Source organism: Micromesistius poutassou (assembly GCF_964030765.1).
Source record: "Micromesistius poutassou genome assembly, chromosome: 11".
Lineage (NCBI taxonomy): Eukaryota > Metazoa > Chordata > Actinopteri > Gadiformes > Gadidae > Micromesistius > Micromesistius poutassou.
This window is the reverse complement of record NC_140281.1, coordinates 9513373-9538849: the sequence shown is the minus strand read 5'-3', so window position 1 is coordinate 9538849 and position 25477 is coordinate 9513373. Positions and strand designations below refer to the sequence as shown.

The following is a 25477-nucleotide window of genomic DNA, read 5'->3' as shown; positions in this document are numbered from 1 at the left end:
GGGGAGAAGCCGACGGACTCGGGGCGGGGGCTGGGGGTTCGGGGGCGACGGGGGGCTGAGAACTGACGGCTAGGGTCAGCTCACGGAGGGCGGTGGCGATCTCCTGCAGGGCCTGATCGTGTTGGCCCAAGAGAGTCCCTTTGTGGGAGATCATTGCCCTGAACCCCTCTGCGTCAGCTGGGTCCATGATGGCCAGTTCGTACTGTTATGGTACAAGACTGGGACCCAAATGCTGGACACAGGGAGGCGGAGACAGGGTAAAAGGTAAAGGAATTTATTGGATGAGCAATCGGGAAGTCAGGCGAGCGGGGGTCTGGTACTGGGCAGGCAATCAGGTGGGCAAGGGCTAGACAGTGGACGGGTAGTCAGGCAGGCGGGGGTCTGGAACCGGGAGGGCGATCGTGCAGGCGGGGCGAGGGACGAGTAGTCAGGCAGGCGGGGGATCTGGAACCGGGAGGGCGATCGTGCAGGCGGGGCGAGGGACGAGTAGTCAGGCAGGCGGGGGATCTGGAACCAGGGGGGCGATCGTGCAGACGGGGCGAGGGACGAGTAGTCAGGCAGGCGGGGTCTGGTACCGGGAGGGCGATCGTGCAGGCGGGGCGAGGGACGAGTAGTCAGGCAGGCGGGGTCTGGTACCGGGAGAACGATGGTGCAGGCGGGACGAGGAACGAGTAGACAGGCTGGCTGGTTGCGAACTGCTAGTAGGCTAGGGGAACAACGAACTGGCGCCGGCTGATTGGGGAACCCCGGCTTAAGTAGCGAATGTAGATTGGGGATTGCCCACAGGTGGGTTGCGGGAAGGAGGACCAGTTACGCCCAGCAGCCACTAGAGGTGGGTGTTGGACCGTGTAGCGGGACGTGGCGTAACACCGCGCCTAACTTGAACTGTTGTTTATTTATATATAAAAGCAATAGCATAGTTCACTGAAGCCTAAAAAACATGTTGATTGCTGGAGAGGGTGGAAATGTTGTAAAGCAATAGGCACACGGTGAGTGAACTCGATAGTAGGCTAAATTGCCGGCGAACCGAGCTACCGTCTCTAGCCTTCTCTCTGAAGGACACTACAGTGTGTTGCATAGCAACCGCCGTACACTTTGCAGGCAGCCAGGAGGGACTACTTTTTTGTATTCGTTAAAAAAAATGCTTTTCCGACTTTGTCGCTTTCTCAAAATTGAGGGTGTCTATGACTTTCATTTCGCCATACTTACGTAACCGTTTTATAAAAGCAATAGATCACTTCAGTCAGTGGTATACGTTCATTATACCACAGTGAAGGGGGTCGCCGTCCCTCCACTGCGCGTCGGGACGGACAACGCCCCTTAACTGTGGTATAATGACCGTATACCACAGCCTGTCGTGATCTATTGCTTAATTATAAAATGGGTGGCTTAAATCAAGCGATCTGATTGGTTCCCAACTGTTGTATATTGAGCGTATACACACAGCTATGACGCCCGTTCAGTTTACAGAGTTCCGTATCACTCCGCGCCTAACTGGAACTGTTGTTTATTTATATATAAAAGCGATAGCATAGTTCACTGAAGCCTAAAAACATGTTGATTGCTGGAGAGGGTGGAAATGTTATAAAGCAATAGGCACACGGTGAGTGAACTCGAGGCTAAATTGCCGGCGAACCAAGCTACCGTCTCTAGCCTTCTCTCTGAAGGACGCTACCGTGTGTTGCATAGCAACCGCCGTACACTTTGCAGGCAGCCAGGAGGGACTACTTTTTTGTATTCGTTAAAAAAAATGCTTTTCCGACTTTGTCGCTTTCTCAAAATTGAGGGTGTCTATGACTTTCATTTCGCCATACTTACGTAACCGTTTTATAAAAGCAATAGATCACTTCAGTCAGTGGTATACGTTCATTATACCACAGTTAAGGGGGTCTTTAGATACCTCTTAGAAACATACTAAATTGAAGTTGTGATTTTGTAACACAGAAACGTTTTGGTCCGTGAACCAGACTCCGATACTGCTTTCCGAAACAGTCGTGTCCGAGTCGAGAGGGTCGACTCTCGTGGGTCCTAAACAAAGCTTCAAACGTCACACTCATAAACCGAGGCTTTGTTTGTCATTAGTCACGTGGTTTTTATGGGAACGACACAAGGCTCGACACAAGCTTCATTTGGAACTCCCCCTTTTGCTCCATACGTGCTCCAAAGCTTCGCTTCATATTGGCCATCACTAGCAACAAGTACACGGGACAGAGGTTGTAAACACCCCTCTGTAAGTGGAGCGCGATGTGTTGTGCCCTCTGAGCTTCTCCAAGGTTGCGTTCACCTCCGTTCATTACAAACGGTCCGCTCGTTGACAAACGAGCCTAAATTAGCCTCGGCAAACTACGATTAATTGGAGGTGTGGAGGTATGAAGCGGCGAATGACACAACACCTTTGGGATAACGACAACTGGAGCTGGGCTATGAGAGACGGGACGAGCGACACAGACCATAGTGAAACATAATATGAGAGAGAGACAGAGAGAGAAATAGAGAGAGACGCAAGAGACAGAGTGAGTGACAGACGAAGAGAAATAAAGCAGCAAGACAGAGGCAGAGCGAGAATGAGAGAGGGAGAGAGACGGAGAGAGAGGGAGAGAGACGGGGAGAGGGGGAGAGAGAGGGAGAGAGATGGAGAGTCAGAACGAGAGAAAGAGAGCACGAGAGAGAAGGATAGAGAGAGAGGAAGGCAGATAGAAACAAGAGTGGGGGGGAAAAGCTTTACCTAATTAATTAGACGGTGATGGTGGCAGTACGTGTGACAGTAAGTTGTTTGTGATGATGAGTAAACCAATAAGAAGTGTGTGTGTGTGTGTGTGTGTGTGTGTGTGTGTGTGTGTGTGTGTGTGTGTGTGTGTGTGTGTGTGTGTGTGTGTGTGTGTGTGTGTGTGTGTGTCCTGAATGACGCTGGCTCAGCCCACTTGTAAACTCAATCAGCCGTGGAGAGGGGATTCAGAGGCTAGAGGCGAGGAAGATGACAATTCTTTATCCAACGCGCCCGCGCTCCATCACGCAATGCAGCAAATTGGGGCAATATAAGAGTGACAAAATGTGGGCAGTGTTTTTTAAGAATGCTGTGTGTGTGTGTGTGTGTGTGTGTGTGTGTGTGTGTGTGTGTGTGTGTGTGTGTGTGTGTGTGTGTGTGTGTGTGTGTGTGTGTGTGTGTGTGTGTGTTGTGGCAAGCCGGCTCCGGCACAGCGCCCCTGGAAGCTTCCAGGGGCCGGGTGGTAGAAGCAGTCTACCACCAGATGGCGCTAGTGAGGGCACTGGAGGCGGACGGCCAATTATCTAGATGGGGAGCACCTGAGGAACAGGTGGAGAAGCAGGGCTTAAATAGCCTGCTTCTCCACTCATTCAGGGCTCTCCCGGTTCGCGTGTGCGGAGAGACCAGCCGTCGTGGGTGAGGTGATTCCATCCGGAAGGACGAGACTGTGGATTCCTCCAAAGAAGTTTTTGTTCTTTACAGAAAGATACTTTATGTTATGTTTGATTAAAAGTGCCTTTTTGGCGTACGTATGTGTCTGAATTGTGTGCTGTTTGGGAGGAGGCGGTTCACTATCCGAGCCGGGTTGCCACATATGGTAGAGAATGCGGGCAACTCGACCACGCTACAGACAGTTTTTTGAGTGAACGCCCAACCTCGTCCCCGTTACGTTTTTTTTTAACGACCGACGTCCAATGGAGGCAGCTCGACCCAGTTACGCGTTCTATTTTTCAATCGACGCCCGGACTCCAATGCAGAGCCTCGACTCAGCCACCACCCAGAGAGACAAATATGAAGGGGAACAAGTCCTCGTCCGAGAGGCAGTACTACGCCTCGAACCACAGGCACCGCTCAACATACCCAGGCTGCCGGAGAAGAGAGAGCTCAGTGACCTGAACGATCGCCTGGCAGGCTCTATACTTAAAGTTCGGAACCTGGAGTCATAGAACACAGGTCTGCGCCTCCAGATCTCAGAGAAGAGAGAGGGGGCCAGCAGTGAACTAACCGGGCTGAAGGCGCGGCACGAGAGGGAGCTCGCGGACACCATGATCTCCTTGGACGAGACGGCCAAGGAACGGTCGGGGCTACAGACCGAGCTAGGGAAGCTGAAGGTGGATCACGATCAGTTGTTGCTGAGCTACACCAAGAGAGATGCTGAGGCAACAGCTTCCTGGGCTAGAGTGAAGGAGCTGGAAGCTCTGCTGATCTCAAAGGAGGTTGCGTTGGCCCGACAGGTCCTGGACAAGGACGGCAACGTCAGCGAGGAGACCGCAGCCCTTGAAGCCCAGAGAGGGCAAGGAGAAAGGTGAGGAGCTGGTGGCTACCAGGACTACGCTGGAGAGGATGAAGGTGGGGCAAAAGATGGCCCTGGAGGAGGCCGCTGCCAGACACGAGAGGCCCACACTGTATCCTCCTTAGACTCCTTTTATGCTCCTCACCTGCCACCCGCAGGTGAGGAGCATAAAAGGAGTTCTGCTACTCTGTCTAAGGAGGATACATAAAAGTACCTGGGAAAGACGGACCCAGAAGGTCTGCTGCGCACAGTGACCGGGCCAGCGGATAGCAGGAGGACCGGCGAATCTGCCGAGGCTCACGGAGCCCAGACTTTTTTCCTTGTTTTTTTCCTTTTTCGTGGTGGGAGATACCCACCCGGCTTTGATTTGTAATTAATAAACGCGCCTTTTTACGGCATGAACGCACCAGAGACATGTGCTGATTGGGGGGAGGCAGGGCACTACGGAGCCAGGTTACCACAATGTGAGTGCCGTGTTTGTGGTGGTTTGTGTGTCTTTGTGCCCTTGAATAGAGAACTGCGCACAGGAACAGGAAGACGCTCATCACTCAAATCAAGAGTGTCGCTGGCAGACAAACAAGTTGTTAAAAGAAATATGTCGAAAAACAATGACAAAGAATGAATGGAGAGGGATATATCCAAATTAGACGAGGGGATGAAGAGCCAATGGTCTTTCTGTTTTATATAAATACATTGATATATCTGTATTCATTCGTATGCCTGCATGTGAGAGAATTAGCGACTCCTGATTTGATTTATTTTACTAGACATAGATTGGAATTACCCTCATCATCATTATCACAGCAACCTTAATGAATATTTGGCAAGTTTGAGCAATGGGCAACCATACTGAGATATCTGTATAATTAGTGCAATACTACCATCTCTTACCCGCAACATCTCATGGCCATCTTTGATCTCTCTCTCTCTCTCTCTCTCTCTCTCTCTACTTTTAAAAACACCACCAGCCTCTCCCACAACCACATCTTATTAGAAATACAGTTCAGGGGAGGTGGAGCGTTTCAAGCTTGTGTGTGTGTTTGTGCGTACGTGCACGTGTGTGTTACAGGCACTAGAGGGAGGAGGGGAGTGGGGACGGTAGGGAGGGTTTTTGGATTTATTTTTAACTTAAAGGACATTTACCACTCCTTCACGCCTCAGCCTTAAAGCCGCAGCATTTGCTGAACACCACAAAACAACTCAACTCTCGGTGTCCAGCTTATACATTATCTTTAAACCCGTCTATTGCATGGACGGCACTTTTCAGCTATTACTACTACTACTATTACTGCTACTACTAGTACAACAACCACTACTACTACTGCTACTTCTTCACCTACTACTACTGCTGTTGCTATTCAAACTGCTACTGCGACTTCTACTACTGCTACCACTTACCACTTCTACTACTCTTACTACTTATACTATTACTATTACTACTCTTCCTAACAATAATTATAATAAAATAAATTATGTGCTTTTCTTGGTACTAAAATATAGTTATAGAGTGGTGGGGGTGGTGGTGGTGGTGGTTGTGTTGGGAGTAGTGGCAGTGGTGGTGCTTGGTGGTGGTGGTGGGGGGAGTGTTGGTGGTGGGAGTGGTGGTGGAGGTGGTGGTGCTGGTGCTTTGCTCTAGTGCCTTTTTGTCTAGTCTTTTTGTCTGGCGACCCCACAAAAAAGTATGGCGAGGTCTGGCGACCCAACTTTCCCCAAATCCATTCTAAGTCCTTACTCAAAATGCCCCCTCAAACGTTAACAAATAAATCAAGCAAAAACTAGTAAGCAAAGTAATTAGTTTTATTTATTCCATATGAACAAGAACCGAGAAAACCAAACAATCACGATTAAACAAGTGTAGCCTGCCGCTATATCAGATCAGAACGCTATGTGCGTGGCGCACGCACGTACGCACACACGCACGCACACACACACACCATTAGGCCTACAACATTACATTAATTATATTTATGGCGATAACAATAACCGTATTTTTTTATTTCCCTTTTCTGGTTTACTATCTTTAACGATTTCAATGGGAAGGGTGGGCCTGCTTCCGGAACATAGCAAGTTAATTCTAGGAGGAATGCTGCATACGGCGACACAGAGATTTTCCTCCACGGTGCTGAGCCGACGTCTATATTTATTTTTTATATATGCCAGGGACGAAAATGTCTTCTCGCACAGATAGGTCGACCCGAAAGGCGTTGTCCATGGCAGCCTTGGACAATCCGGGGTATTCCTGCGCAACAGACAGCCAGAATTCATCCAGTGTTTTAGAGGCAAACGATGTCTGTATGGTTCGGTCACTGCATAGCTCAAGCAGCGCATCTTCGAGCTCAGATGACAGATCGTTTGAAGAGCAGCTGGTGAATGGTTGTCGTATCCAATCATAATTCTCCACATTTTCCGTTGGAAAAATATTGATGGAATGGAATCGAGGAGGCTTTGGAGATGAACGTTGATGGAGGCTTTCAATGAATTTACATTCACGTCATCCTCCTTCAAAAAGTCATGCAGCTCCGAAAACATCTCAAAATCCCCACTCTCCGCATGGACTGCCCAACGCTGCAACTTTTTTGTGAAAGCATTCACTTTGTTCGAGAGGGTCAGGATGTTAGTGTTGAGGCCTTATAGTGACAGGTTGAGCGTATTTAATTTGTCGCAAAAGCGGAGTTTGCATCTGAGAGGAAAGTGCGCACCTCGCTTCGCAACTCAAACAGGCGTGTAAGGACCTTGCCCCGTGAAAGCCACTACCTAACTTCAGAATGGAAAAGAAGGGATTTGTGTGTAGACCCCATTTCCTGACAGAGAAGGGTAAAGTGTCTGGTATTTAGTGGGCGAGATTTGATGAAATTCACCATTTTAATTGCTGTCTGGAGAACATTGTTAAGCTGGGGCTCAAGTGTCTTGGATGCCAGGGCCTCTCTGTGGATAATGCAATGAGTGAACTTGACGTGTGGTGCAACGCTAAGGACCTTTGCTTTCAGCCCTTTATTTTTTCCCCAACATAGCTGCCACACTGTCTGTGCATATGCTTAGGCAGTTGGCCCAATGCAGCCCTGCGTTTTCCATCCAACCATTGAGACAATTAAAAATGTCACTGCCGGTACACCTTCCTTCCGTCGGAGAGCAGAACAGCATGTCCTCGTGAAGTTTTCCTTCATAACTGTAGCGAACAAACACCATTAATTGTGCGACACTTATCACGTCAGTAGACTCATCTAACTGTAAAGAAAACCTGCAGTTTTTTACTCTCTCGATTATCAGACATTTCATGTCATTAACAATCTTGTTAATGTGCTTGGACACTGTATCATTGGAGAGGGTGATTTGCTTGAGCGCACTTGCAATCTTTTCACCATGCATTGCGGTGGTCATCGCAATTGCTGCAGGGAGGATGAGGCTTTCGGCAATTGTGTGTGGCTTTTGCCACAAGATGGGCCACTTCGTTTTGACAGGTTTTAAGCTCTCATTCGCCAGAACATCGCTGCAAATCACACATTGTGGCTGGTCGAGGTTATCTTTAACTTGGCAAGTGAATGCCGACGCCTCATTTGTTCCTTTTTATTCTCACCGGCCTGTAGACTTGTCCCATCTGAGGATCGCGGAGGAGTAGACACACTGGTAGATGGCACTTCCGAGCTTTTGTTCGATTTTTTAAGCAGCCACCTGTCCATTTTGGCTAGTAGGCTACCTATGTCTTTTTGTTTTGTTTTACTTAAAATAGCGGGAACAAGTTGAGTTTGCGTAGTGGGAGCAGATAGTTACATTGTTTCTAGCAGCGGACCAGTAGCCCATAGGCTGAACCAGATCTCATTGAAAGACGAAAACATATTTTCTCTCTCTTCTCTTAACTGCGTGTAAATAAGAAAAAGGCAGATTTTTTCCCCCAATATTATTTTCCCTGGCACCTGGCATAATAATAATTTCAGACTGAATACAGAAAATAATTGGCGACCCCACGGAAGTTTTTGGCGACCCCTAGTTTAAGAATCACTGCTCTAGACTGCTCTAGTGGGTGGTCCTGCGACCACTGATCTCTCACCGGTCTGAGCAGCAGGGCCAGGCTGGTGCCCTGGATGATGGACAGGGGGAGCCGTGTGAGGGACAGGCCGTAGTAGAGGGTCTCCACCGACGCCATGGTCTGGTCCAGCCGGCCCGCTAGACCGCCCAGCGTCACGATGGCATCCACCTGGGCAGAGAGAGAGAGAGAGAGTCGTCTGGAAAATTTGGTTGTAAGTTGTTTCGTGGGGAGGCGTGCGCTATTGCGCTCAAACTCAATAGATCAATGAAAAACATACCTCAGTCGGCCTCTCTGTCTGTCTGTCAACAAAATCAATATTTGGGGCCAAGATAATGAAACAACGTGTTTATGAATTGGGTATTAGTGGTGTAATAAAAGGCTTTGAAAGAAAAGTAAGAGAAAATTAGCTTTGTGATTATCAACTGCAAAAATCAGTTAACCAACCAAGAGAAAACTTTCCTATGCAATTCATTTATTACGTTTATATTATGTTCTTAGAACAATGTTACACGTTAGACTGAACAGGTGCTGAAGAGCGCCCGCTAAGGCACAGGTAACAACAGTGCACTTATCCATTGCATACATAACAGTTTACTGTAAGGCCAATATGCTACCCTGAAAAAAAATTCATAGTTCTCACCTCTTTATTTATTTTCAGTAAGTGTGTGTGTGTGTGTGTGTGTGTGTGTGTGTGTGTGTGTGTGTGTGTGTGTGTGTGTGTGTGTGTGTGTGTGTGTGTGTGTGTGTGTGTGTGTGTGTGTGTGTGTGTGCCTTTGCCAATACTAGTGGAATAGCAGATTATTCAAGGATTTTGGACCCTCTTCGTTTCAGCCCTGAGGGGTATTCCATCAACCAGGCTAAGCGCAAAGCCGGGCTTATTTCGCTTAGCTGGGCTTCTTTCAGCTAGAGTTGCGTTCCATGAATGTGACTTAAGGGAATCTCTGCTAAGTAATCATGGCAACAAACTAACCTGGTCAGGACCAGGTTAACTGTCAGGCTAACTTGAGCAGTGTTTCAGAGAAATCCATCTGTCAGCAACAATTGTACCATCAGAAGGTTCCGCCAAGCCTAGTCCTCACAATTTTGTCATAAATGTACATAAATGAAGTACAAACAACGTATATTTTCAATAGGCGCGACCCGAGTTTGCGTCCAGAGTATTTCATAGTATTCTTGGAGTTGGCTTCATTTTGTAATTCCCTTTATTCATTTTATTAATTCCGTAATTAAGAATATTCAAAGAAATTTAAAATAAATGGCATGAAAAGTTATTTGATTTCGCTAGTAATCCTTCCAATATTACTAATTGACCACCGGGTGCAAATCCGACACGTTAACTCAAGACTATCTCCCTGCTTTCAAATCCATGGTCAATATTAAATTAAAATATGTTACGCTTAATACTACTTATGCATTCAACAGATCACCGATTTTTGTGCCAGGCAGCCTCCCTGTTTCTATTAATGGTTACGGTGTTCCCTTTTTGAGTTATTATATGCTTGTACTCCTCATAGACCTCCACAAGCAGCTTCTGTTTGCCACTGGAAAAGATCCCGCTCGGCCCTTTTCGGACATTTGATCCATGATTCGACATTCACGGTTCTGGGCTGGTTACATATCTCGTGAACGAGCGTAATCCAGGACCACGTTAGCCTGGCATGAACTAACCTGAGCAAGGTGCGGCTGAACTGCGTTGATGGAACGGCGCCTCAAGTGGAAGTTGGCACTAGTTCTAACCGGGCTTAATCAACTAAGCGCCGCTTTCGTTAGCAACTTTGATGGAATACCCTTCTGGGCTGCCAAGCCTGACTACACAAAACAGAATTACATAGCTGTCCAAGGCATGACCATGTTAAATAGCAAACTTTACCGTCAAGAAACAAACTTTATGTAACCATGTTAGCTCCGTGGAGATCATAGAATCATCATCATCATTTAAAAATAGAAAGGACCCGATCAAGACTTAAAATAACCAGGATCAAAGTGACAGACCGAAGCCACAAATATGAGTGGAACCTGTATTATTCACCATAAAGAGAATGTAAAATCAAAGAGTGTATGAGGAATGGTATTCAGAGACTCAGACTTGGATTGGACCTGTTTGGTAAACCCTATTCGGGACATGTACAGATGCTGGCTGTAAACAACCCTCTAATGCTTTTCCCATGTGTCACTTTTCCTTCAGAACAGATCTGTGCTTTCCATTGAACTCACCGATTCAAGAAGACGAAATAACCAATGATATATTAAAAGTGAAGTGAAGAATTTAGTAGCATCTACTGACAAGGTTTCAAATTCACCTCTCCCTTCCCAACAACTATGGCGGCCAGTACTGGCCTGTATTACGTAAAGTGCCAGCAGGTAAACCCCCCCCCCAAAAAAAAAAAAAACACATCTGCACTCACTCAATCACTCTATTCCGTACACACTCTCACTCACACTTACTCTCACTCTCGTGCACTCACACACAGAGTACGGCAGAAAATAACAAATGCATACGAAAGGCATAGCAGAGTGAATACAATTGCACCTTAATGTTTGCAGTTCTCCCCGTATAACAAATGACACTCTGTGCTTCCATTCATCCCCAGCCGCACCTCGCAGTGCGGTAACCTGGCAAACGGTGTTCACGGTAACACAAGATTTAATGTTTTATATTCCTCCTCGTTCTGTAATGTTTACATACGCAGAGAACCGGCAGAGCGAGGAGAAACTCCCGGCGCCGCACACGGTGAACACAACCACCTCGCTCTGAACGGATCTCGCCTAGCGTCTCTCCCTGATTGGCCGGTGGGGGGAGTGGGGTGCAGGGGTGCGTGCCCTGAACACACACACACACGTATGTATGGACACATGCACACATAAAAGCATGGACACACACACAAACACACATAGGTTGTTTATTTGTGTGTGCATGTATGTATGCACATGCACACACAAATGTAAATTGTCTTCCTACTGTTTACTGACAGGCTTTGATGTAGGGCAGCCCTCTTAGCAAGGAGGTTAGATTTGTGATTCATTCTTTTCCATTAAGAGATGATTACCAACAGCAAAAATCTGTTAACCAACCAGGACATCACTAATGGATTTGACCCACTTCCCCCCCGCAATTCATTTGTTCAGTTTACTATCAGGCCAATACTTTATCCTGAAACAAAATACTTGCTACTTCTCCCTGTTTCATCTATTTACCGTAAAAGTGTTATCGTGTGTGTGTGTGTGTGTGTGTGTGTGTACTTTAGTAAATACTAGTGGAATAGCAGATGATTCAGGGATTTTGGACCTTTTGGCTTCATCCCTGAGCTGCCAAACCAGACCAAACTAATCTGAATCATATCGCTGTCCAAAGCCCTCACATTTTCAAAAGCCAACTCTACCATCGAGGCAAACACTTTATTTAACCATGTTAGCTCTGTGGCGATCATAGACCTCCTTTGAAAAATTGAAAGGATCCGATCAAGACTTAAAATGACCAGGATCAAAGTGACCAAAGCCAAAGAAATGAGTAGAGCCTGTATGATTCACCATGGCTTTTAAAGAGAATTTCAAATCAAAGAGTGTATGAGAATGGTATAGACTTGGACCTGTTGGTTAAACCCTATTCGGGAGCTGTACAGATGCTGGCTGTAAACAACCCTCTTGTGCTCAATTTTTCTTTTAGAGAAGATCTGTGCTTTTCATTGAACTCATCCATTCAAGAGAAATTTCCAATAATACAATTAAACTGCTAACTAGGCATAATATTTGTCTGTTTTATAAAGGTTTATGCTACCCATTCACAAAAAAGTAAACTTTTGAAAATAAAAATACCTAGCATATATGCTAGGTATTTTTATTTTCAAAAGTATACTTTTTATATATATATATATATATATAGAGATAGATATATATGATATATATATATATATACTTTTTATATATATATATATATATATATATATATAGATAGATAGATGTGTGTAACAATTATAGATATATGTGTGTAACAATTATTCGCTGAAGGTTCTGTGAATAGTGGGGAATAGCCTAGGCTATTCCCCACTATTCACAGAGCCTGAGGTGAATAATTTTTTAAGTATATACTACACCTGAACACAACAAAACTGAACTGAACAAAAATAAACAAGATAACACTTTTTGCCAGGATTTATTTGTTTTTATTAGCGGTTTATTTGTTTTAATGAGCGTGACGAGATCACCGTCACACAAGACATTTTGCAATGAAAACAATATCCCGTGTTTGAGATCTCAATCATGGGATATTTCCCAATATCCCGAGATAGAGAACCAATCAAATTGCGCCATCTTAGGAGGTTCACGTGTAGCATTTCCAGGAAATATGTTTTCTCCTTACTCGACCACAATAGCATATCCGGTCTTAGCCTAGTGCTAACTATATGTGGAGGAATAGCCATCTGCTGATTAAGATCTGCCTACATTTCCCAGGCTCCTCCACTACTTAGCTGCCTGGCTCTGTGCCTGCCTCTAAGTGGTCTAGCCTTTTCCCCCTGACGTACAAAGTTAATTTGCCTACCCTCTTTGCTAGCGGCTGATGAATTAACTTCTCTCCGTTTATCATCAGCAGCCGCTGCCAAACATTTCAATACCTTGTTGTGACGCCACGTATACCGCCCCTGGGAGAGACTGACCTTGCATCCTGATACGATATGGCTGCACACACAGGAACATAGTGTGCACGTCTCATCTTCACCAAACCATTGATTTAAATTCTGGGGAGATGGGAGCACATCATACGTAGCACCTGTCATAAATCTGAACCTGCTAGCCTCCATGCTCCATAGATCTCTCCATTTTATCTTCTTCTTCTCCACCCACTCCCAGTTCACCCACTGCCCTTGTTTTTCCTGCGACACTGCCTTAGTACATCTTACAGTCTCCTCCTCTCTATATATTTCTTCCACTACCATTTTCCTCTTTTCTCCTGCAGAAGCCTTACCCCACAAGGGTTTTCCTGTGTCCCACCCTAAGCCCCCCCGCCCATGCTGAACATGGCCCATGATATGCCTAAGCGCCAATTGAGCTTGCTGAACCACTTGTTTTGGTTTCCATTTCCTCCCTGCGTTAACTGTGGGTGCAACCCTCCTCACCACTGGGTCCTTGGACAGAGTCATTTCCAGTCTAACCTTAGCGCACTTAAATTATTCTGTCAGACTAGATATTGGCAACTCTACAATGCCCTTCCCATACAAAGCTACGCTGATTAGGCAGCGTGGGACAGCGAGCCATCATTTTTTTTTATCAAGAAAGAGACAGAGTGGCATTGACATCAGTAACAGTACAGTACCAACCAGCACACAATAAAGTTGGGACTGAGGGAGAGAGGGAAGGAAGTTTATCAAGTCATCCCATATTCTATGTGGCTGATGGGTGGCCATAGTGACTAGACAGATCCACCCACAGGGTGGCACATATCAAACATTCTCTTTTTATAATGGGAACCCTGAGATCCATGCAACACAGAGAAGGATATCAAAGATATGTGTGAAAACAAAACAGAAAAATGCCTAATGAAAAATAGCTCATGCTGATCAGAAAGGGTCCTATTTTCTTTGTGTCCCAGGGAAAGGACAACATAGCGAAGCCTATCATATATTCCACATTTCCTGAGAAAACCACAGACCGAGAAGCAACTACTCTCTGGGGCGTCTTTGACGGCATGAACGGTCTGCACAAATGAATAAGAAAAGAGGAATTTAAGCTATGATGAAATGTAGTTGAAACAAAGACCAGTGGTCGATATTTTGTCTTAATAAAGCACAGTCAAGTACCAACTAAACTATTCTGTGTGATATAGGCATGAACAGAAACTCTCTCTCTCTACCCCTCTCTTTCTATCTCTCTCTCTACAAGTATCTATCCCTCTCTCTCTTCAGCTCTCTTTCTCACACACACACACACACACACACACACACACACACACACACACACACACACACACACACACACACACACACACACACACACACACACACACACACACACACACACACACACACACACAGTGAATACAACTGCACCTTTATGTTTGAAGTTCAAACCCGTATAACTAATGGCAATCTGCGTTCCCCAACAACCTGTGTTTCCATTCATCCTCACCGCTGGCCCAGCCGCACCACAGTAACGCAAGACGTAATGTTTTATATTCCTCCTCATTCCATAATGTTTACAAACGCGGAGAACCGGCCGAGCGAGGAGAATCTCCCGGTGCCGCACGCGGTGAACACAACCAGCTCGCTACGAACGGATCTCGCCTAGCATCTCTCCCTGATTGTCTGGGGAGGGAGAGGGGCCATGCCCTGAAGATATGCACGCACTGACACACACACGCACACAAACACGCTCATGTACGGATACATTAACACACACAAGCCTGAACATAGACACACACACACACACACACATATACTGTATATATATATATCTATATATAGATATATATATCTTTTTTTTTATATATGCACATTAACACATACATGCATGCATACATTTCAAATGCACAGCTTTTATTCAAATAGAGGAGGGCGGTTAAACAGTCAGTGTGCGCTCCAAGCTATTAAAGCTGAGCGCACACACACACACACACACACACACACACACACACACACACACACACACACACACACACACACACACACACACACACACACACACACACACACACACACACACACACACACACACACTAATCCTCTGATGCAACTTTTCAGGATTTCCACAAACAGACAAACTGATGAACTCAAACCAAATTGAATAATGCTAAGCTGTATTATAGAAAACACTTGAAGGCTAGTACGATACATTTCCTATAATCCATTGACGAATGCAACGCTTGGCGACTTTCAAACGAGTTTGCCTGAGCTTAAACGGACGGAAAAGTGGAAAGAGGAAAAATAATGAAAGCTGAAGAAAGAAGGATAGAAGGGCAGATGGACATACTTTCTGATGAGCCTGACGGTTAAATACAGATTGAAAAAAATGATTCTCTTTTCCCAAAGATTTACTCAGTGGGAGATCCACTCACGTATTGTGGGTGTGTGGGTGTGTGTGTGTGAGTGTGTATGTGTAGTTTGTTCTTTTTCTTGTCTGTATGAAAGTGTGTCGCAGGCATGCACACTTACATTTGTGTGCATGTGTGTGTGTGTGTGTGAATAGAATGTTTTTGTGCATATGTGTCTGGTGCACACATGTAGACAGTGTCTGTGTGTGTGTGTGTGTGTGTGTGTGTGTGTGTGTGTGTGTGTGTGTGTGTTTATACGTGTGTGTCCATGTATGCATGCATGTGCAGGCTTTTGTTTCCGTTTCTTCTAATGGATGTTCTTCAGCCTTGATGTCTGAAGTGATTGGAGAACTCAGTGTTGATTTGAAGCCCAAGTCTTAACACTCCAATAACAGAGGCATGCAGGCAGACGGACGGACGCCATTGGTATGTAGAGTCAGCCAGTGAGAGTCTCCACACCAGCGTCGGGGGACCACCATATTGGATCCACGTCTGCATGTTACAAGACAGGGGGTCCTGCAAAGATCCAGCGGCTCCAGACATTTTCAATCTATGCAATGAAAACTGTACATCAGGGGGACATGAAGGGTTTCAACTCTCCTCCTGGGACCTCGTCCACCAGGGAAATAAGAGTGTGAGATCAACCTCGGGTGAAGGTGGTGAGAAGGTCAGCACTTTCGGACAGAGAGCTTCGAGAGTGTGGATCCGCGTGACCCAGGTGAGGCTTCGCTCTGCGGGGGAACTGGGTTGACTCAGTAGACCCCCCCACCCCACCTTCAACCTGAATGAATGAGCTCCAATGAATTTCGAGACTGGACTGTTTTTGTTTGTATTCATATATTCAAATGCAATTTGTATTTTTCCTTTTTGTGTCCAATTATGGAAGGAAATGTAAGAACTATTTCATTCTTGCAATTTTAACATTCAACATGCATCACATTTAGGGTCCAACAGGCATCAATCGAAATGAATGCATTTAAATGTGTATTCCTGTTGTCACTAATGTCAGCCCTTCGGAAACAGCTCAAAAGATTAAATCAGCCAAGCCGACTGTTAGCTAACTACAAGGCTTCATTGCTGGAAGGCGGCCCATTGGCTGAATCCTGACATTATGTTTAATACTTGCGTCTGCATGCAGATTAACCAACTGTCATACCGTTGTCTTTTTTATCCATCTGTTTATTTATCTTGTGTCATTGCTCTGGGCCCCGTTTCCCGATAACGATGGATCCACGCTCGTACGATCATTCTTACGATGGATCTTACGATGCTTCGTAACTTTTTTCTGAGCGTTTCCCGAAAACTCCTCTTAACATGAACGCGCGTGCACTGCTCTTACGACGTCGTAGGCTTGTAGCTGTCCACTGACATGGTGCTGAAATTGGCTCCGTAAGAGGGGGAGACGCAGGAATGTTGTTGGATTAAACTATATTTTGTGGCAGCAAAAAATATCTCCCCATCAAGGCCAACAGCAGAGTAGCCTACAAAAAGAATAGAATATGAATGCTACAAATATTAAAACACAATTGATTAGGTCTAGGCCAACATATGCTATATCAGTCCTAATCCTGAACGCACCGTGCGTAGATTGTTTCACGGCATTTTCTCCCCTGAAATAATTCCATATTACAAAAATAAAAAATAGCATGTGTCTGTGTGATAACTATAGCATTTATTTAAATGTGCTGATTTCTGAAACATGCTTTGCGCCGCAAAGAGGGCAGACTTTCTCTGATTCCGCAGAAGGTTTCATTCATTCATTCAGTGATTGGCGCGTTGCGCACTCTCTAGAAACTTTGATGTCAACATTAAAAATGCAACGTTCCATTCATTCATTATCATTCAAACGCAGAGGCATTGACACGGCTATTGCTGTTGCTGGTCTAGATCGATTCCTGCCCATATTGTTGGGCAGGGGTATGATGGTGCGGACAATGTAAGCGGGAAAGGCACGCATCGCAGCACAGTTTCCTGCAGCATTCTACGTTCACTGCAGAAACCACGCTCTCAACTTGGCGATTGTGCACTCCACTAAGGTCAGGGATGTTCGTAACTGTCTAGACACGGTCCAATAAATAGTGAACTTCATCACAGCCTCACTGACGCGCCTACAGTGCTTTATGGCAAACAATTGCAACAAAAAACGCCTGCAGAAATTGTCTGACACCCGCTGGTCTCAGCATGATTCATGTACAGTATGTCTTCTGTCATTGATCAATATGAGGACATTTTAACCACAATGGTTGAATTAAAATCAGAGGGAGACAGCAAGTGCAGCTCGCAAGCGACCTCCCACACGAGCAACGGAATCATTTGATTTTATTATATGCCTCGTGACGTGGCGTTTGATTGGTACATTTCAACATTTTTTTGGAATTTTAAATTGCTGCAATGAGTTATATTTTTGTTGACTTCTAACATGTCTCTGCTGTTTAAATCTAACAGTAGTCTACGAGTAATATATCGGCGGTAACCACTGTTTTTGGGGTATTGCGAAATAGCGCCAGCTGGACATTCCGTGGTATTGGATGTGTTTAAATAAAACATCCAATTCATACTTTGCACGTGACGTCACAACCACTGGCTGGCGGGCAAGAACTCCAGCAACGAAACTTAGTAACCTAATCAGGACGTCGCCAGTTTTACCACACGAACGGTCCTTAGGTTCCTCTCAGTCCAAATACCGCCATGATGGAAAGATTAGTTCAATGGGAGCATTTGTGCCAGGCATACACATGGCAAACTGACAAATTAGACATATTTTTGTATGGAATCTCCCTGCTTCTGAAATGCGCGAACATCTCCGCCCAGCGCTCATTCCACTGTGCAGATTAAATCTCGCAGCATTCTGTAACAGCAACTGTGCGATCATCCCTGCCCTCACACATTGTTGAAATCATATGCTGGATGCTTTAATCTTTCTATGTGTATTTTAGTGAATGATCCGGCTATAATAAGACCACATTGGCTATGTAATCGCGGACAAAAGGGGACATTTCATAGTGGATGGTGGAATAGTAACATTCACCTTTGCTTTGATTATGAAGATATTCCTGTTTTTCACCTCCCATACGACAGCGTTGTTAACCCATCCGTAGGCTTTCAATTTTTGTGCAGTATAAGGTGACGGATTCTCTATGAGATAAATGTAAATATCTCCAAACTCCAAGTCTGGTAGCGTCTTTGCCAGCTTCAAAGCAATGAATAACCTACATCAGCGGGTGCTGTGTATGGATCACAAGTTCTGAGTATGTTTATCTTCTCTTCGTATCTAATTTTAACATTTTGTGACAAATGGTCTAAATAGTTGATTTATAAGTTATAAGTATAAATTTATAAGTATCGGAAATCTGCAAGGCTGCAATTCCCCTGGTTGGCCGTTGTTCGTCGCCATTTTGCCAGCGTTTGTTGCCCTCCAGGTATCCATGGTAGTCACGTGACCGCAAAGTATGAATACCACGGAATGTCCAGCTGGTGACTCCACTGAGGCTATAGTAACGATGCTCTTAGCGCTCTACGAGTACCAATGAAGCCGTCGTTAGCTACGAGGGTTTTAACAACGTTGTTACGCTACAATGCTTTCGGGAAACGGTCTGAAAACTCTGCGATGATCGTACAAGGGTTTTAACGACGTCGTTAGCTAACGATGCTTTCGGGAAATGGGGCCCTGGATAATGTTGATGCTTCCCCCCCCCTAAAAGTTATTAATCAGCAGCTAATGCCAATAGGAGCGAATGGTCATTAAAACGTAATTAAAAGTAGGAATGTGTGTGTGTGTGTGTGTGTGTGTGTGTGTGTGTGTGTGTGAGAGAGAGTGTGTGTTCACCTCTAGTTTGCGTCGGTTGATCTCCTCCACCATGATGGATAAACACTTGGTGAAGTCCGTCAGGTCCTGATCAGCCGTTTCTATCAGCTTGCATCCCTAGACACACAAACACACCCACACACACACACACACAAAATTGAGTAAAGCAGAGATCAAAGTGCTTTTTAAGTGTCACTGAACAAACACAAAGCCATATGGAAGTGTTTGTTTGATCGAAACACGCACACACACACACACACACACACATATACTCACAATCCCAATCCCTAGTTTGCCGTTCTGCACTCTGCTTCCGTTCAGTTATTCACCAAACAGAATTATTCAGTGTTTCAGTGAAGGAATTCCTCCAACCTACCCTCTTTCTCTTGTCCTATAGCATTATCATAACATTATTTGTGTTCACTTTTATAAATGGAGTTTGGCTTTTTAAAAAAATATAAAAGAAAATCAAAAAATATATAAGAGAAAGTGTATTAATACAAGGAGAGAGCAAGAGAGAGAGAGACTAGAACCACAAGAGATACAGTCTTATGCTGAGAGTGCGTGAGGGCATACACGTGCACAATCTGTGCGTGCGTGAGGGCATACACGTGCACAATCTGTGCGTGCGTGAGGGCATACACGTGCACAATCTGTGCGTGCGTGAGGGCATACACGTGCACAATCTGCGCGCGTGCGTGCGTGCGTGCGTGCGTGCGTGCGTGCGTGCGTGCGTGCGTGCGTGCGTGCGTGCGTGCGTGCGTGCGTCAGGAGTCATATCTGCATTTCGAACAATAAACACTGGTTCCCTGGGCATATCACAGATGCACAAGAGTGACACTGCTCCGAGATCACACGGGAACTCGCTCAGGCACGTGTACGTGTGTGTGTGTGTGTGTGTTCGTGTGTGTCGGAGATATGAGTCACCTTCTTGGAGTCTAGGTACTTATTCAGCCGTGCTCTGCCTCACATCCTCACCCCTATAGTGGCGCAGTCCGTCCTGTTTGACTTGGTCTTAAACACAGTCAGCAGGGGCACGATGCATCGATGCGCCCTCCTGTTTACCTCAGGCCATTCTCTTTCTTTTACTTCTCATGTAGATCACGCCCTCGCCCACAAAAAAGGAGAAAAAATGGCTAAACCGTCGGCTGGGGTCCCGATGTCATCATGCTTTGGTGGGATCCACCGCCTGGAAAAAAGGAAATAGGACGCGAGCGGCCATCCGACGCTCGATAAAAAGACACGAGCATCCATCCGTGAGAGAGGGAAAAGACGCAGGGGGATATGCCCACAGAGGCGCGCGCGGTGTGTGTGTGTGTGTGTGTGTGTGTGCGCCCCCCGAAGGCGACAGCGAGGCCCGCCGTGTGCAGAACCACAGGAGATCACTCGCGATAGCACCACTGTGTGTTCTGTCTGTGTGTATGATACAGCCTCGCATATACTCAGTAGGCCTATATCCAATATCATTTAACTTCTCTCAAACCCACACGTCCCGCAAATTGATTAGTGAACGGCCTTTGTTTTTCAATTTTTGCAAATATGGATTTGCATTTGCACTTTGGAAATTGCAGTCGGTTCGACACACCTCAGCCGGTGTTTAAATATGTTGTTTAAAAATGAATATCATGAGGTTGTCATGGTTATGCTCTTAGACATCAATACAAAACAACCACGAAGCAAACCGTTTATATCTGGCAACGTCTTGTCAACTCGGGGAACAATGATGACTAGACATCAATACAAAACAACCACGAAGCAAACCGTTTATATCTGGCAACGTCTTGTCAACTCGGGGAACAATGATGAAAATGCTCTTGAACGATGCAGACGCAGTCAGTATTTCTTTCGTGCCTGTAGAGCCTCCCCCCCCCCCCCCCCCATGTTTTTGGCGGGGGTGACGCGGGGGTCTTGGGCAGCCTCCAGTACTGGAGAGCAGACATTGACGTGACCCCACACTTCCCCTCTCAGACCTCTGCAGACAGCTCCGCCGGCAGCGCACTCAACAGGAGTAAAGATCTCCGCGCTGTAACCTAGCAACACCGACCTGAACCCCACACTGGGCTTTTTAGACTTTTTAAGGGTGGTGCGTAAAAGGCCTATTGATCTCTTCCTCAAGAGGGGTCAATCAAATACCATCTCAAAAAAACATCAAACCCACTGCATTTGAGTACGGGGGTGGTGTGTGTTCCTGTGTGTCTGTGTGAGAGTTTTTCTTAAAGTTGCGTTCTCTAAACTCAGTCCACTCCTCACTTTGTATTTGTGCTTTGGCTGCAAAGAACGATAAAAAAAAAGCTCTTCCACACAAAGTAGGTCTTAAGCACTCTTGTTTCGCCGTCCTTTCTTTTTAATCCTTGATGATGAATGACACACAGGAAGCACAAGAAAAAAAAAAGAAGAGAAAGATTGAATTCACTTTCCCCCACATCATGTGGCAGGGCTTGTTTTTCCGTTTGTCTTGCGTCCAAACACTTACAACGACGGGCCAACTCCTGTTCAGCACCAACACCTGTTTCTCCGCCACTGTGTCCTTCACAGTAATCCCAGCATAATGTGTGTGCGAGAGAGCAGGCCTGTTAGCTCACTCTGTGCTCAAGTAGTGACTAGTTGAAACCACAGTGGAGGGGGATTGCAAGTGTTTTTTCTTTGTTGGTGCTCCAATGCCTTACGTTCACGGTACTGTGAGACATTTTAACACTTTCTCTCGTCTGAGCCCTTCCGATTCAGATCCGACACACAAAAAGACTGAAACTTGGACTGAAAGGAACAGATTGTAAACCACCACTTCTCAGGATCCTGGAAACAAGTGTTGTGTGTGTGTGTGTGTGTGTGTGTGTGTGTGTGTGTGTGTGTGTGTGTGTGTGTGTGTGTGTGTGTGTGTGTGTTTTTGAACTCACCTTCTCTGCATAAAATGCCTTGACCTCTGAAGTAATGGAATCAAAATCCCCACTGATATAGTCTGGAACAAAACTGGGAGAGAGAGAGAGAGAGAGAGAGAGAGAGAGAGAGAGAGAGAGAGAGAGAGAGAGAGAGAGAGAGAGAGAGAGAGAGAGAGAGAGAGAGAGAGAGAGAGAGAGGGTCAGTTCTTTAATCTTACAGCAACATGAAGGAGAGGTTGAGTCACAATGAGACAGGGCGAGTGACAGGGCGAGTGACAGGGTGATTCACAGGGGCATCGGGGGACTGCACACACATACAAACAACACACAAACACACAGTCTACACATTTTAACTTGTCCCAGGGAAAACAGGCATAGCAAAAATTTGCAACAACCATGCCAATATCACATGAGAACATACATATTTCAGCATACACGCATGTCATTCACACAAGCAACAGGGTTGACAGACTCATCCGTACCTTAATTCTTGCAGAATATACCACAATATAAGGCCCAATCATCACAAATTGAGCTAATAGAGAAATCACATTTGCAAGGCAATGTGTGAAATTTATCGGATATTTCCATTAATACAACCAATTAAGGGGCGTTATTGCATCTGCAAATGAACGCGGTGTGCGGTTGTGAGCTGTGTGTAGAAGCGTGTGCGATGTGTGTATGCGTAGCGACACGGAGAATAAGGGGACGCAGTCACTGCCGCTATCTAGGGGTATTAACAGGTCTGACATTACGATTTCACGCTTGGGTAGCCATCGGGTTGGGACTGTGTGTTTATGCGAGTGTGTGTGTTTGGGTATGCACGCGTGTGTCTGTGGGTGGGTGTATGTGTTTGTGTTTGTGTTTGTGTCTGCATGTGCATCTGTGTGTGGGTCTCTGAGCGAGTGTGTTTATGTCTCACTTTGAGTTTATGTGTGTGTGTGTGTGTGTGTGTGTGTGTGTGTGTGTGTGTGTGTGTGTGTGTGTGTGTGTGGTCCTGAACCTCACTCAGTGAGGTTCCGGGCGGTTCAAGACAGAGATAGGAGGACTTTTTCATCCCTCTATATTTACCATTTGACACCACAGTGCGAGACAAACACATCTGCAAGTTAGAGCAATCTGCAGCAAGGCTACACACACACACACACACACACACACACACACACACACACACACACACACACACACACACGTGTGTGGACATACGTCAAAACAAGGACACCAAACACACACTTGCTCTCGGGCAGCCATCATAAGCACGCATAGAAATAACCTTTGTGCATTAAGATTATATGCATAGATTGCTGTCAGTTTGTACACACACACACATAGAGATAGAGTCACACACACACACACACACACACACACACACACACACACACACACACACACACACTAGTGGATTACGTCCCCATGTTGAATGAGAGTATAAATAAACATGTGACAGATGGGCCTAGAAACGACACAAGGCCTGATCACAGCTTGAGACACACACACACACATTCCTACACAAAGACACACACAACAAATTTGAGTATGGCTCAAACCTCAGATGGTAATTGACCAGACGACATTCCACATTGTGTGTGTGTGCGTGTGTGTGTGTTTATGTGTGTCAAAGCCTGTGTGTGCATGAGTGTTTAGCACTTCTGACAGCCCTCTCTTCCACATTAATATTAACTGACACTTTAATTTGGATGGGAAATAGAGCATTTTGCCTCCAGTTTGCCCGACTAGTGTGCGGCGGGAACGGCCGTGACCTTTGCATGTTTTTGAGCGTGTGTTTGTGTGTGCGGGTTTGGGTCCGTGGCACTGTCAGTCGCCCACTTTCTCTCTGCCTTCACTCCTGCCGTGCTCCAAACACTCAGCCAATCCCTCCTTTAATACACACTCTCTCTCTCTCTCTCTCTCTCTCTCCTCCTTCATTAAGACCAAGCGATGCATCACCCCCCCCCCCCCCCTCCAGCCACTATCTATCTCTATCTCACCCCACCCTCCCGCCAGTTACCTCGAGGACTTTAAAAAAATGTAATAATACAGAAAGTCTGGAGCGCTCCCCGCGAGAGCCTCATCAGAGTGACATTGTTCTTCTTCGTCTGTTTATGCAAAATCAGGGTGAAACAGCCCCACTCTGTTTGTTCCCTCGTCTCGGAAAACACTTCTGTTTGACACAAAAGACAATCTCCCTGATTACCCACTCTGCTCTCATCACGCCAATCAGGCGCCACAGTGTGTGTGTGTGTGTGTGTGTGTGTGTGTGTGTGTGTGTGTGTGTGTGTGTGTGTGTGTGTGTGTGTGTGATAGAAGCTGGTGATTGATATGCGCTGTGGGTCACTTTATATTATATCATATGCCAAACACTAACGAAATGTGGATGCACGGGGTGCATCTGTAGAAATATCGTGATCTTGCGTTGCCTTTGACATCATCGTCACCGTGTCACCCGTGTCGTGAATCTACGACGGTGCTAAGCCCCTGCAGAGCAGCACCTAAAGGTGCGATGGAGGAGATGTCGGGGTGTCACCGGCAAAACACCACAACATTTTAATTAGGCCGGGTCTGAAACGCCCAAGCGAGTCTAACTCTTGAACCGTCTACGCAAATGTGTCCTGCACGCCTGTGTGTGAGGTGTCTGCTTCTTTTTTTGTCGACAGTGTAGCGTGTGCGTTTGCAGCTGTGCTTGTGCAGCTCGTACCCACTGTAATCAGCAGGTTCCCCATGTGCCGAAAGACTAAAAACCAAGTGTAACTATTTTTTTTCGAAAACTCTTCCCTAATGGCTACACACTCACACACAAACACACACACACACATTCACACTTCGCACAGGCATAAACACACTCGCACAGATGCACCTGTACACACATGCAGATACGCACACACGCACACCCAAACTACCTCAGTGGTTTACAAGAAGCTTGCTAGTGTGACAGGAGAGCAGGATAGAGACAGAGAGAGACAGAGAGAGAGAGAGAGTGAGAGAGAGTCAGGGAGTGACAGAGTTTCAGAGTGTCTTTTTTGTAAAGGGGAAAAAAAAAAGTGTGACATGAAAACATGCAGGACAAGGTGAAAATGGGATGGAGTGGGGTGTAGAGTGCAGGTGAGAAAAGACAGAGAAAAAGAAGGGGATCAAATAGTGTGTTTCTCTGCCTCAAAGGTTGTTCTATGGAAAGGGAGAGAAAGAGAGAGAGAAGAGAGAAGAGAGAGAGAGAGAGAGAGAGAGAGAGAGAGAAACTCAGAAACTCAGAGAGAGAAAGACTCAGAGACTCTACAGACTGTACAAACATCATGAGGGGAAAATACTTTATTCAACACAGGCGAGGTGAAATGGAGGCTAGGGTAGATGAGATCCGAAAAAATGATCAAAAGGAATGCCAAGAGGGCAGCGAAGGAAGTTGTGCACGGCAAAAATGAAGGACACAGAAGCGTGCCATACAAACAACACACGTGCCTCGTCCCTGCGTTTCACCTATCT

General features: G+C 45.9%; 1 protein-coding gene across 4 annotated transcripts in view; it reads right to left on the bottom strand.

Moving 5' to 3' along the window:
- Window positions 1-25477, bottom strand: part of tpk1 (thiamin pyrophosphokinase 1) — a 91764-nt gene that overhangs the window by 46917 nt on the left and 19370 nt on the right. For all 4 annotated transcript variants that reach the window (XM_084474901.1, XM_084474898.1, XM_084474899.1 and 1 more), the window contains 3 exons: window positions 22022-22094; window positions 19149-19244; window positions 8323-8469 (listed from right to left, as the gene is read on the bottom strand). In XM_084474901.1, the coding sequence (XP_084331027.1) occupies window positions 8323-8469; window positions 19149-19244; window positions 22022-22094 (316 nt within the window). The remainder of the gene's footprint in view (window positions 1-8322; window positions 8470-19148; window positions 19245-22021; window positions 22095-25477) is intronic.